The 12,854-nt window shown below is 43.2% G+C and overlaps 1 protein-coding gene across 1 annotated transcript in view; it reads right to left on the reverse strand.

Moving 5' to 3' along the window:
- Nucleotides 1-511: 511 nt before the first annotated feature.
- LOC124590739 overlaps nucleotides 512-12,854 on the reverse strand; it is a 65,956-nt gene continuing 53,613 nt past the window's right edge. The window contains exons 2-3 of the mRNA XM_047131673.1: nucleotides 3,635-3,732; nucleotides 512-3,550 (exon numbers count right to left, since the gene is read on the reverse strand). Of these exons, the coding sequence (XP_046987629.1) occupies nucleotides 617-3,529 (2,913 nt within the window). The 5' untranslated portion in view covers nucleotides 3,530-3,550; nucleotides 3,635-3,732 and the 3' untranslated portion in view covers nucleotides 512-616. The remainder of the gene's footprint in view (nucleotides 3,551-3,634; nucleotides 3,733-12,854) is intronic.

Consider the following 12,854-nt stretch of genomic DNA (forward strand, 5'->3'; position numbering starts at 1 on the left):
TACACTCATGAAAGGGTCGTGCGTGAAAATCCCCACTTCATCGCGACCTCGAAGATGCTTTGTCCCACCTTCAGACTCACTTAAATCTTGATAAACTGACCCTGTAGCAGCAGTAACCGATCTACTAACTGCGCCAGGCATTGTTATCTTATATAGGCGTTGCCGATCAAAAATGGTTCAAATGGCTCTGAGCACTACGGGACTGAACATCTAAGGTCATCAGTCCCCTAGAACTTATAACTACTTAAACCTAACTAACCTAAGGACATCACATACATCCATGCCCGAGGCAGGATTCGAACCTGCGACCGTAGCGGTCGCGCGGTCCCAGACTGAAGCGCCTAGAACTGCTCGGCCATATCGGCCGGCGTTGCGATCGCAGCGTCGTATGCTGCCTGTTTACATATCTCAATATTTGAATACGCATGCCTATACCAATTTCTTTGGTGCTTCAGTGTATAAAAGTTCCTTTTTATCGATTGAGGTACTGAACCCTAATAATAAAACGATGTTTTCATGTTTACTATTTGTATTATTTGCAGAGAACAAATAAAAGTACATTAATGTTTTTTTAGAGTCATAATTTGGTTATAGCCAATCCTGTTTCACTCGCATCCTATAGAGGGTCTCTCAGCGTCAGCGTGGTCTTGTCCCTGGCTTTCTTTACATCTCGCCTCCAACTATAAACTGGGGTCTTTTTCGCGGACTCCAGTGTTTCCAAGACGGAGCGTGGAGCGCGACCTTCCTCCATGTTCCTCACGTGGTCCGAATACGCGAGCTGCTGTTGTCGCATGCCTGCCAAGGACCTTGTGTCGGCCCGCGTTCTCATGTTGTACCTCCTGCAGCCAGAATTCGTGGAATGTCGGAGGTAGCGATCTTCCATGGACTTCATGCGGGGAATGTCTGACTTGGCCGATATCCAACGCGTGGCACTCCCGCGCACCATTCTCTCCACATATTCAGAATCGAACAGAGCCTCCTTGGTCCGTTTCCCTACAACCCTGTGGTTACCGACGATTCCGTGCTTCGCAGCGTTGAAGAGCCGGCCCGCATCGCCGATGCGCCTGTTGAATTCCTCGGCTGTCAGGCGAGGACCTATACAGAGTCCGGAATACGAGAGACAAGGCACTTCCAATATGGCACGGCCGTCGATTTCCACTGTCCCAACGTCTTCACCCGCCAACACGGACATTACCCGCGCATCCTCTGCCAGCAGATGCAGACGTTTTCCGTTCGTCTCTTCACACCAGACGTCCAACTTGTGCTGCAGTTCTGTTCTCGTCGCAGCAAGAAGGACAACTTGATTGCAATATGCTGAAACTGATACCGGCATATATTTGCAAATGCTCTCTTTTGTTCGAGCCTGATAACTATTGAAGACATCATCCAGTACTAGGATACTTATATAAGAGGACAAACTGTCCTGAGGCCTTAGCGAGAAACCTGTTCCAAAAGCTCTGGACAGCACGTTTCCTGTCCGCACGTAGTTTATTCTTCCTTCGAACAAACTCAGAACAGCGAGTCTGGTGCTGGCAGGCACATGTTTTCGAGCTAGGGTTTCCAATACGACACTTAGTGCAAGTTTTCCTAACGCTCTCTCTAGGTTGATGTGGCAAAGATGAAGTGCAGTTCTTCGCACGTTTGACAACTCAATAAGTTGTCGAATGACGAATGCGTGATCATTCTTGGATCTATTTCGTCTGTAACCACACTGAGCTTCATTTAACTTTTCTTCCGTTCCCTTCCGGATGCGTTCCTCTAGTATCCTGGCGTATACCTTGGCAGCCGTATTTAGGAACGATATTGCTCCGTAGCTCTCACAGAGCGATCTATCTCCATTTCTGTAGAAAGGAAAAACTATAGTTTCTTTCCAGTCCTCTGGGACCTTCTTATCCTTCCACGCCATATTAAAAACCCTGAGAAGCTCCACATGTCCTTTTTCTCCCATATGCTTAACCATTTCTGGCGTTATTCTGTCATGACCAGCGGATCTGCCATTTTTTATCTTCTGTAATGAATTCTTCATTTCATTTCTGCTGATACTTTCTCCCGCCTCATTTTCTGGCTTTTGCAAACCTGGATCTTCGGACAAAGCAAAACGCTCTTCGAAGTACCCGCGCCATTTTCCCACAATTTCATTCATATCTGTAAGGAGAGACCCATCTGTAGACTTCAGATTTTGTGTAGTACAATGCGCATCCCGATTCACCTTCTTAAACACGTGGAAAAAGAGTTTCTGGTCTTCAGTGCGCGGACTTCCTAGCTTGTTTCCAAAATCCGTCCAAGAAAATCTTTTCGCTTTTTCTACAGCCTTTTTGGCCGTTGTTCTCTCATTTTTATAGTCCGACATGTGAACATGATCACGTTCGCTACGATAGTTACGCCACGCGACCTTCTTCCTCTGCACAGCACCTGCCACATCGTCTGTCCACCATGCCGTCCCCCGTCGGTTACAGCACGGCCTGCTAGTACCACATACGTTCTCGGCTGCTTCGAGTAATGCGTTTCTGAGACTCGACCACCTATCTTCTAGACTCGCCGCACTTTGTTGAGGATTCCTGCTCAAGATATCTGACACACGGTTTTGATAACTCGTTTGAATGGCTTGTTGCCTTAACAAGCGATACCTTATCTGAGTGTCGATCTCATTATGTTGTCTGCATCTATTTACGCCATCTTTAGTGGGCTTCTGCTCCATCTCCATTTCCATTGTTACCAGACGGTGATCCTTTATTATCGCATCATCATGCGCTCTTGTGTCTCTGACGTGAGGCAACATGCTTCTTTTGACAATACAGTAGTCGATCATCGACTGTTGTATTTTCGTGCCTTCCCCTCCTGCGTTTTTTAGTTCACAATATCTGGTGTATTTTTGCCCGCCTTCGTGTTCGAAAAAAGTGTTAAGTATCACTAAGTCGTTGGCTACACACAACTGAAGTAGAAGCTCTCCGGAGTCTGTCATTACGTTCTCTCCTTCTTTTCCAATCACATTGTCCCACTTTTCCGCTTCTCTTCCTACTCTTGCATTGAAGTCTCCCACAATTATGATGTTATCCTCCTTTGTTTGATCGATAGTATTTTGCAGCTCGTTGAAGAACACCATCTTATCTACCTTCAGGCGGCAATTATCTGGACCGTAGAAGACGAACAGCGCAATAGAGTGACCTCTTTCTACAATATGGGAGACCAACAGCCTTTCATTTACCCCTTTCCAGTCTTTCACATTGTTCTTGTACTCCCCACGTAGTATCAGTCCGACCCCAGCCCTGGCACGCCCGTATGTGACTCCCTTAAATAGCAGGTCGCAGTCGCGACCTATTTCTTTCCAATGTGAACCATTTTCATCTTTCATCTTGGTCTCTGTGACACCCAGGTAATGCAAGCCAGTTCTCCACATTTTTTCGGTAACAATGTCCTTTCTCCTTTCCATAAAGGCGCCACCAACATTCCAGCAACCGAATATAGCACAGCTCCGTTCTTCAGAATTTGACTTCGCTGCCGCCATGTTGACTATTCCCCGCAGAGGCATCGGTTCATCCACCTAGATCAGCTGTAACAGTAAATGGGTGAAGTGTATAGCTAGGCTACTTTCCTTTTTCTGTTACATACTTATAATGAAAGGTTTCATACAAACCAAAGAATGTATTCATTGACATCTACTTTCCTCCATTCCTTCATCCAGGTAGTCTTAGTGCTGTTTCCCTTACGTCTCTGTACACGATCGGTTAGCCTCTGTAACAGAAAAGAATGTTATACACTGTCAGCACTATATAAATTACGCGACAAAATTTTCATGAGCTTAACTCATTTCCATCTTCACAAGAAGATTTGTTCACAAACCTGCTACTGAAAGAATTATACAGATTAAATCGCTAGTGTGTATACAGGATGAGTGCAAACTCTACTAACAGGCTTTCAGAAGTTGTTCAACATTGTTAAGTGATTTGACGCAAGGAACGCTTGGTTCCCAGTGCCTCTTCAAATAATCATTCATTCCGCCTGTTACCCCAACTTTCCCTGTGAAAGTGCTGCACTGAGAATGTCTGCATACCCGTACAAATTCGTGTAATACAGCATGTGTGCCATGCTTGTAAATAGAACATTTCCATTGAGTCAACATTCTCGCTGTTGGCAACATAGCCTTCCTCGCGCCTCTTTGCTTTCATACTTCACTTGGCTACACCCCAATCCATCAAACGTTTTGACCGCCACTCTGTAGGTACCCCTTTCTTTTCAGTGAATCCACATTATACTTGACTCAAATGACAGACTTTGCTTCTACATGCGAAGCGTTTTTCCTACTGTGGATCTTTCTTCGTTACACACCCTTTTCTGCCGTTAGGGAGTATGCCTTCTTTATTTGTTAGTTGTCTGACAGCATTCTTAATTCAGCCACGAGTTTTGGATACGTCATGTGGGGTGTCAGTGGCCTCTAAATGTAGAACAGAGATACTCCAGTCGCGAAGCCCCCTGCAAAGTTGAAACGTAACGAGCATCTGGAACAGAATGACCTTCTCCGTGTCAACCAATATGGATTCTGAAAATACCGGCCACGTGAAACCCAACTGAGCTTCTATAACAAGACATCCTTGAAAACTGTGGACGAAGGCAATCAGGTGCATGGAGAATTTCTTGACTTCCGAAATGCATTTGACTCAGTACCACACCAATGCTTATTAATAAGACTACGACCATATGGGGTAACAAACAAAATGTGTGACTGAATTGAAGATTTTTTAGTAGGGAGACGCAGCGTGTTATCTTGAATGGAGAATCATCGACAGATGTAGAAACGACTTCAGCCGAGTTGTAGGGAAGTGTCTTGAGACCGTTGCTATTCATTATGTACATTAGTGACCTTACAGACAATATTAATACCAACCTCAGACTTTTTGTAGATGACTGAGTTAGCTATAATGAAGTGTTGTCTGGAAAACTTGCACAGATATCCAGTCAGATGTTGATAAGATTTCCAACAGGTGCAAATATTGAAAATTTACTTTAAATGCATCCCTCCCTCCCTCCCGTGACCTATGGACGTTACTGTCGGTCGGATGGCTTGCGTCCCTCAGCAATACAGAAAGCCGTCCAGCAGCTGCAGCCACAACGGAGGGGTATCTGTTGAGAGGCCAGACAAACGTGTGCTTCCTGAAGAGGGGTTGCAGCCTTTTCAGTAGGTTTTTTTTTTTTTTTTTTTTTTTTTTGGTCATCAGTCTACTGACTGGTTTGATGCGGCCCGCCACGAATTCCTTTCCTGTGCTAACCTCTTCATCTCAGAGTAGCACTTGCAACCTACGTCCTCAATTATTTGCTTGTATTCCAATCTCTGTCTTCCTCTACAGTTTTTGCCCTCTACAGCTCCCTCTAGTACCATGGAAGTCATTCCCTCATGTCTTACCAGATGTCCTATCATCCTGTCCCTTCTCTTTATCAACGTTTTCCACATATTCCTTTCCTCTCCGATTCTGCATAGAACCTCCTCATTCCTTACCTTATCAGTCCACCTAATTTTCAACATTCGTCTATAGCACCACATCTCAAATGCTTCGATTCTCTTCTGTTCCGGTTTTCCCACAGTCCATGTTTCACTACCATACAATGCTGTACTCCAGACGTACATCCTCAGAAATTTCTTCTTCAAATTAAGGCCGGTATTTGATATTAGTAGACTTCTCTTGGCCAGAAATGCCTTTTTTGCCATAGCGAGTCTGCTTTTGATGTCCTCTTTGCTCCGTCCGTCATTGGTTATTTTACTGCCTAGGTAGCAGAATCCCTTAACTTCATTGACTTCGTGACCATCAATCCTGATGTTAAGTTTCTCGCTGTTCTCATTTCTACTACTTCTCATTACCTTCGTCTTTCTCCGATTTACTCTCAAACCATACTGTGTACTCATTAGACTGTTCATTCCGTTCAGCAGATCATTTAATTCTTCTTCACTTTCACTCAGGATAGCAATGTCATCAGCGAATCGTATCATTGATATCCTTTTACCTTGTATTTTAATTCCACTCCTGAACCTTCCTTTTATTTCCATCATTGCTTCCTCGATGTACAGATTGAAGAGTAGGGGCGAAACGCTACAGCCTTGTCTTACACCCTTCTCAATACGAGCACTTCGTTCTTGATCGTCCACTCTTATTATTCCCTCTTGGTTGTTGTACATATTGTATATGACCCGTCTCTCCCTATAGCTTACCCCTACTTTTTTCAGAATCTCGAACAGCTTGCACCATTTTATATTGTCGAACGCTTTTTCCAGGTCGACAAATCCTATGAAAGTGTCTTGATTTTTCGTTAGCCTTGCTTCCATTATTAGCCGTAACGTCAGAATTGCCTTTCTCGTCCCTTTACTTTTCCTAAAGCCAAACTGATCGTCACCTAGCGCATTCTCAATTTTCTTTTCCATTCTTCTATATATTATTCTTGTAAGCACCTTCGACGCATGAGCTGTTAAGCTGATTGTGCGATAATTTTCGCACTTGTCAGCTCTTGCCATCTTCGGAATTGTGTGGATGATGCTTTTCCGAAAGTCAGATGGTATGTCGCCAGACTCATATATTCTACACACCAACGTGAATAATCGTTTTGTTGCCACTTCCCCCAATGATTTTAGAAATTCTTATGGAATGTTATCTATCCCTTCTGCCTTGTTTGACCGTAAGTCCTCCAAAGCTCTTTTAAATTCCGATTCTAATACTGGATCCCCTATCTCTTCTAAATCGACTCCTGTTTCTTCTTCTGTCACATCAGACAAATCTTCACCCTCATAGAGGCTTTCAATGTATTCTTTCCACCTATCTGCTCTCTCCTCTGCATTTAACAGTGGAACTCCCGTTGCACTCTTAATGTTACCACCGTTGCTTTTAAAGTCACCAAAGGTTGTTTTGACTTTCCTGTATGCTGAATCTGTCCTTCCGACAATCATATCTTTTTCGATGTCTTCGCATTTTTCCTGCAGCCATTTCGTCTTAGCTTCCCTGCACTTCCTATTTATTTAATTCCTCAGCGACTTGTATTTCTGTATTGTACTGCCTACTGCGCTATTCCTTATTGCTGTATCTGTAGCGTTAGAGAACTTCAAACGTATCTCGTCATTCCTTAGTACTTCCGTATCCCACTTCTTTGCGTATTGATTCTTCCTGACTAATGTCTTGAACTTCAGCCTACTCTTCATCACTACTATATTGTGATCTGAGTCTATATCTGCTCCTGGGTACGCCTTACAGTCCAGTATCTGATTTCGGAATCTCTGTCTGACCATGATGTAATGTAATTGAAATCTTCCCGTATGTCCCTGCCTTTTCCAAGTATACCTCCTCCTCTTGTGATTATTGAACAGGGTATTCGCTATTACTAGCTGAAACTTGTTACGGAACTCAATTCCTTGTCCCAAGCCCATATTCTCCTGTAACCTTTTCTTCTACTCCTTCCCCTACAACTGCATTCCAGTCGCCCATGACTATTAGATTTTCGTCCCCTTTTACATACTGCATTAGCCTTTCAATATCCTCATACACTTTCTCTATCTGTTCATCTTCAGCTTGCGACGTCGGCATCTATACCTGAACTATCGTTGTCGGTGTTGGTCTGCTGTCGATTCTGATTAAAACAATCCGGTCACTGAACTGTTCACAGTAACACACCCTTTGCCCTACCCTTCTATTCATAACGAATCCTACACCTATTATACCATTTTCTGCTGCTGTTGATATTACCCGATACTCATCTGACCAGAAATCCTTGTCTTCCTTCCACTTCACTTCACTGACCCCTACTATATCTAGATTGAGCCTTTGCATTTCCCTTTTCAGATTTTCTAGTTTCCCTACCACGTTCAAGCTTCTGACATTCCACGCTCCGACTCGTAGAACGTTATCCTTTCGTTGATTATTCAATCTTTTTCTCATGGTAACCTCCCCCTTGGCAGTCCCCTCCCGGAGATCCGAATGGGGGACTATTCCGGAATCTTTTGCCAATGAAGAGATCATCATGACACTTCTTCAATTACAGGCCACATGTCCTGTGGATACACGTTATGTGTCTTTAATGCAGTGGTTTCCATTGCCTTCTGCATCCTCATGTCGTTGATCATTGCTGATTCTTCCGCCTTTAGGGGCAATTTCCCACCCCTAGGACAAGAGAGTGCCCTGAACCTCTATTCGCTCGTCCGCCCTCTTTGACAAGGCCGTTGGCAGAATGAGGCTGACTTCTTATGCCGGAAGTCTTCGGCCGCCAATGCTGATTATTTATCAAAATTTAGGCAGTGGCGGGGATCGAACCCGGGACCGAAGACGATTTGATTATGAATCAAAGACGCTACCCCTAGACCACGGGTAATTTTTTTTTTTTCAGTAGTTACAGGCACAAAAGGTTGGGTGATAACTGATCTGGCCTTCTAACATCAACCGAAACGGCCTTGCTGTGTTGGTGCTGCGAACGGCTGAAAGCAAGGGGAAACCACAGACGTAATTTTTGCCAAGGGCATGCAGCTCTGTTATATGATTAAATGATGATAGCGTCCACTTGGGTAAAATATTCCGGAGGTAAAATAGTCCCCCATTCGGAACTCCGGGCAGGGACAACGCAGGAGGCCGTTGTCATCAGGAGAAACAAAAGTGGCGTTCTACGGATCGGCGCATGGAGTGTTAATGCCCTTAATCGGACAGTTAGGTTAGAAACTTTAAAAAGGGAAATGGATAGGCCGAAGTCAGACGTACTGAGAATTACTGAAGATCGGTGGCAGAAGGTACAGAATTTCTGATCGGGTGAATGCAGGGTTATAAATAAGAAGTCAAGTAGGGGTAATGCAGGAGTAGATTTAATAATAAGTAAGAAAATAGGAATACGGTTGAACTATTTTGAACAGCATAGTGAACGCGTTACCTTAGCCAAGACAGACATGAAGCCCACACCTACCACAATAGTAAAAATTTATATACCAGCTAGCTCCGCAGATGACGAGGAGATTACAGAAGTGTATGATGAAATAAAAGAAATTATTCAGGAAGTTAAACGAGACGAAAATATAATCGTGGTAGGGGACTGGAATTCGATAATAGGAAATGGGAGAGAAGGAAAAAAGAATAGGTAAACATCAACTGGGAGGAAGGAATGAAAGAGGAAGCTGCCTGGCAGAATTTTGTACAGTCGTGAACACTTGGTTTAAGAATCATGAAAGAAGGTTGTTTACGTGTAAGAGACTTGGAGGCACAGAAAGGTTCCCGATTGATTATGTAATGGTAAGATAGAGATTTTGGAACCAGATTTTAAATTTTAATATATTTCTAGGGGCAGATGTGGACTCTGACTACGATTTGTTGGCTATGAACTATAGATTAAAACTGAAGAAATTGCAGAAAGATAGGAAATGAAGGAGACGGGGCCTGGATAAGTTGAAAGAACCAGAGATTGTTGAGAGTTTGATAGGGATACCTACTTACCTATTATCAGCCCGTGACAACTGTCAGTGGCCCTGTTCAGAAGTTTTAGAATTATCGTAAGATGTTGCATGAAACTTAGAAACTGTAGAATGATAACCAGTTGTCTGCTAGACACAGTTATTCTACATGAAGCATTTTTTGATACCTAGGTCATTTACAAAGGTGTTAATAATACGCGAATAAGTACAGTGAAGAGGTTACCAGGGATTTATTAATTTTTTAACTACAGTATTACATTTTTAAAATCACTTTTTCAAGGTTATACATAATTATTACGTAGTTGGTTTTATTGACATGAAAATCCAACTAGATGAACTAGAGGGCATGTCAAAAGATATTCAACAGCAGTTGGAAAAAGAAGGGCTGCATAGTGGGTTGTTCAGGGACCAAGGTTTTGACAGTGCTGCATCGCTGTCGGGAGAAAGTCGAGGAGTACAACGAAAAATTCGAGAAGTCGAACCAAAAGCTCTGTTCTGTCTCTGTGTTAATCATCTGTTAAATCTTTGTGGAGTGCATGCATTCTCATGCGTTCCGTCTAGCTTCACCTGTTTTGGAACTGTGGAGTAGAAGTTATATTCATTCATCTCATCTTCTACATACTGATGGGAATTACTTGTACAAGAAACACGAAAAAGTTTGAAACAGTTGTCTGATACTAGCTGGAGGGTTCACTGCCATTCAGTTAAACTCACAGAAGAAAACGTGGAAACAGTTGTGAGCACTTTGAAAGATATGCAAGATCCATCCAAGGGAAATTTTGATATTAGATCTGCAGCAAGCTTACCCCTTTCAGCTAAATATGATTTTACGTTTCTGTTCTGCGTCATCATTAGGCACACGATACTAGAGGAAGTAAATTTAGTCCAACAATATCTATAGTCTCCAAAACTGACTTTGTAAGAAAAACTCGCCAAATTAAAAACCCTGAATGAGAGTTTAATGACAGAACGAACTATAGTTGTTAATAATAAACTTTTGGCACTAAAAATACAGTGATATATAAATTAACATGACCGATGAGAAAGAAGGAGGGTAAATAAAACATGCTGGGTGAACTAGCTCCGGACACTGGACTATCGATTCTAGAAGTTCGTCGTTAAATGTTTGAATGCACAGACCAATTTGTATAACAATTGTCACAACGATACACGCCTGGAAGGAAATCACTAAAATTTTTCAGGTTGTTGAAACAAAATTTATTCTTGAAGTTCCCGATGAAGCTCGGGCTGTAGCTCTGGAGAACATGGTAGAAATTTACGATGAGTTTAATACGGAGCAAGTGCTGCAAGAATTAAAAAGGTGTCATAGGCGCCGGCTGGTGTGGCCGAGCGGTTCTAGGCGTTTCAGTCTGGAACCGCGCGACCGCTACGGTCGCAGGTTCGAATCCTGCCTCCGGCATGGATGTGTGTGATGTCCTTAGGTTAGTTAGGTTTAAGTAGTTCTAAGTTCTAGAGGACTGATGACCTCAGAAGTTAAGTCCCATAGTGCTCAGAGCCATTTGAACCATTTTTCATAGGCATCTACATGAACCGATACGAGTGTGGAAGTTGCTGCTAGATGGACAGCCCAAAAAATCCTTCAGTTTATAATTAAAAATAATTAAATTAGACTTCAGTGATTCATTACCCTGTACGTCACTTGTAATTTAATACTTCTTGACGATTTGTGTCTCAGTCACATCTTGGAGGCAAGCTTTTCGCAACTGAAACCAATAAAAAAATTATCTTTACATTACGATGTATCAAGAAAGACTATCCAATCTATCCATTTCATCAACTGAAAGAGAAGCTTCAAATACATTTCAACGAAGTTATTGAGAATATCAGTACAGTAACTACACAAAACTTGTAGTATTAGGCTGATGGATAAGTTCGTACCGTTTTTTTAATTTTCCATGTTGGTATTTCGGTTGCTTTGGGTTTATTTATTTATTGTCATATTTTATTTGTAGTTCACTCTTGCTGTATCAGTTTACATATTGTCATTTTGTCATCTGCGGATAGTGAGTGGAGCCGTGGACGCTAGAAAAAGGAGTGCCAACTGGAGAAAACGAAACTTTCCGACGTAGTCTTCCGTTTGAGTTCAATAGAGCGGTGACAGCAGCGGAAGCAGCTACAAGCATTTGCGCTGAGTATGGGGGTAACGCTACTGGACAGAGCACGGCGAAAATATGGTTTTCTCGTTTTAAGGAGGGTCGTTTTCACATTAGTGACTCTCCATGTCCAGGAAGACCTTCGGGATTTGATGAAGACCGTTTAAAGGCATTAGTTCACAATGATCCTGGTCACTCTACTCGAGAAACGGCAAATGTGATAAACTCTGATCACCTCACTATCATGCGACATTTGCAAACAACGGGGAAGGCTCAAAAATCGGATGTATGGATACCACATGCTCTAAGGTAATGTCACAAAAATCAGCGGGTGGCCATAAGTGCATCTCTGTTTACTCGTCATCAAACGGCTTATGAACAACACCAACCATTACTATTCTGCATCGCTACTAGTGACGAGAAATGGTGACTCTGTTAACACAAGGAAAAGAAAGGAATGGCTGAACCCAAACAAAGCAACAGTTCCCCGTTGGGGAGTCTGGAGAAACAACGACGGTGAGGTGTATTACAAATAGGTTCCCCTTGCTGTAACTATCACTGCTTACATTTATTGTCAACAAGTGGGACGCAGTCCAAGAACAACAACCAGGAAGACTACGTGAAGTTAAGCTACTCCACGATAACCGTCGCTCGCATTATACTAGACCAGCGGTTCCCAGCAGGTGGTTCGCGGATCCCCTGCCAGAGAGGTCCGCAAGATGCTATTAGAATAAAAAATATATTAAATATACTTCATAGGTTCCCGGGAATTACGCCGGATAATATTGTAGAAACCGCACAATATTTCAGCGAGACAACTGCCCTCCATCTTCAGGTGCTACTGTCCCGTCGCTATAGAGAGATGGGACCCCTCCACGCCCGCACCAACGTGGTGACCAAACCAAAAGTTCTACTGTCACCTCCGTCAACATGTTAGTAATCTAGTAAGTGGATCACAGGATGCTGGACTGTGATGTTATCCGTGCGTCTGGGTAAGACTACGCATTAACACGGTCCATCAGGTGATAGATAGTGGACGAAACGCGAGTGAGGGTAGCGATTTGAAGAGCAGAGGGAAAAATGTGCCAAGGCTCGTGCCGTGGGGAAAAAAAAACCTCTGCGACAGTGGGATGGGTAGTAAGAGCAGTAGTGGCTTACTAGCTGCAATAGTTCATGCAAGGTTGCATTTGTTAGTATGGGTATCATGCATCATTACCGTGGCAAGCGATGGCGATGTATCCCAGTTGCTGCAGCCGCTACATTCCTGGAACAATCAAGATCGTTATACAGAGATCGTCCATAGATCATCTCACTGTGTG

This window comes from Schistocerca americana, chromosome 2, assembly GCF_021461395.2.
Source record: "Schistocerca americana isolate TAMUIC-IGC-003095 chromosome 2, iqSchAmer2.1, whole genome shotgun sequence".
Classification (NCBI taxonomy): Eukaryota; Metazoa; Arthropoda; class Insecta; order Orthoptera; family Acrididae; genus Schistocerca; species Schistocerca americana.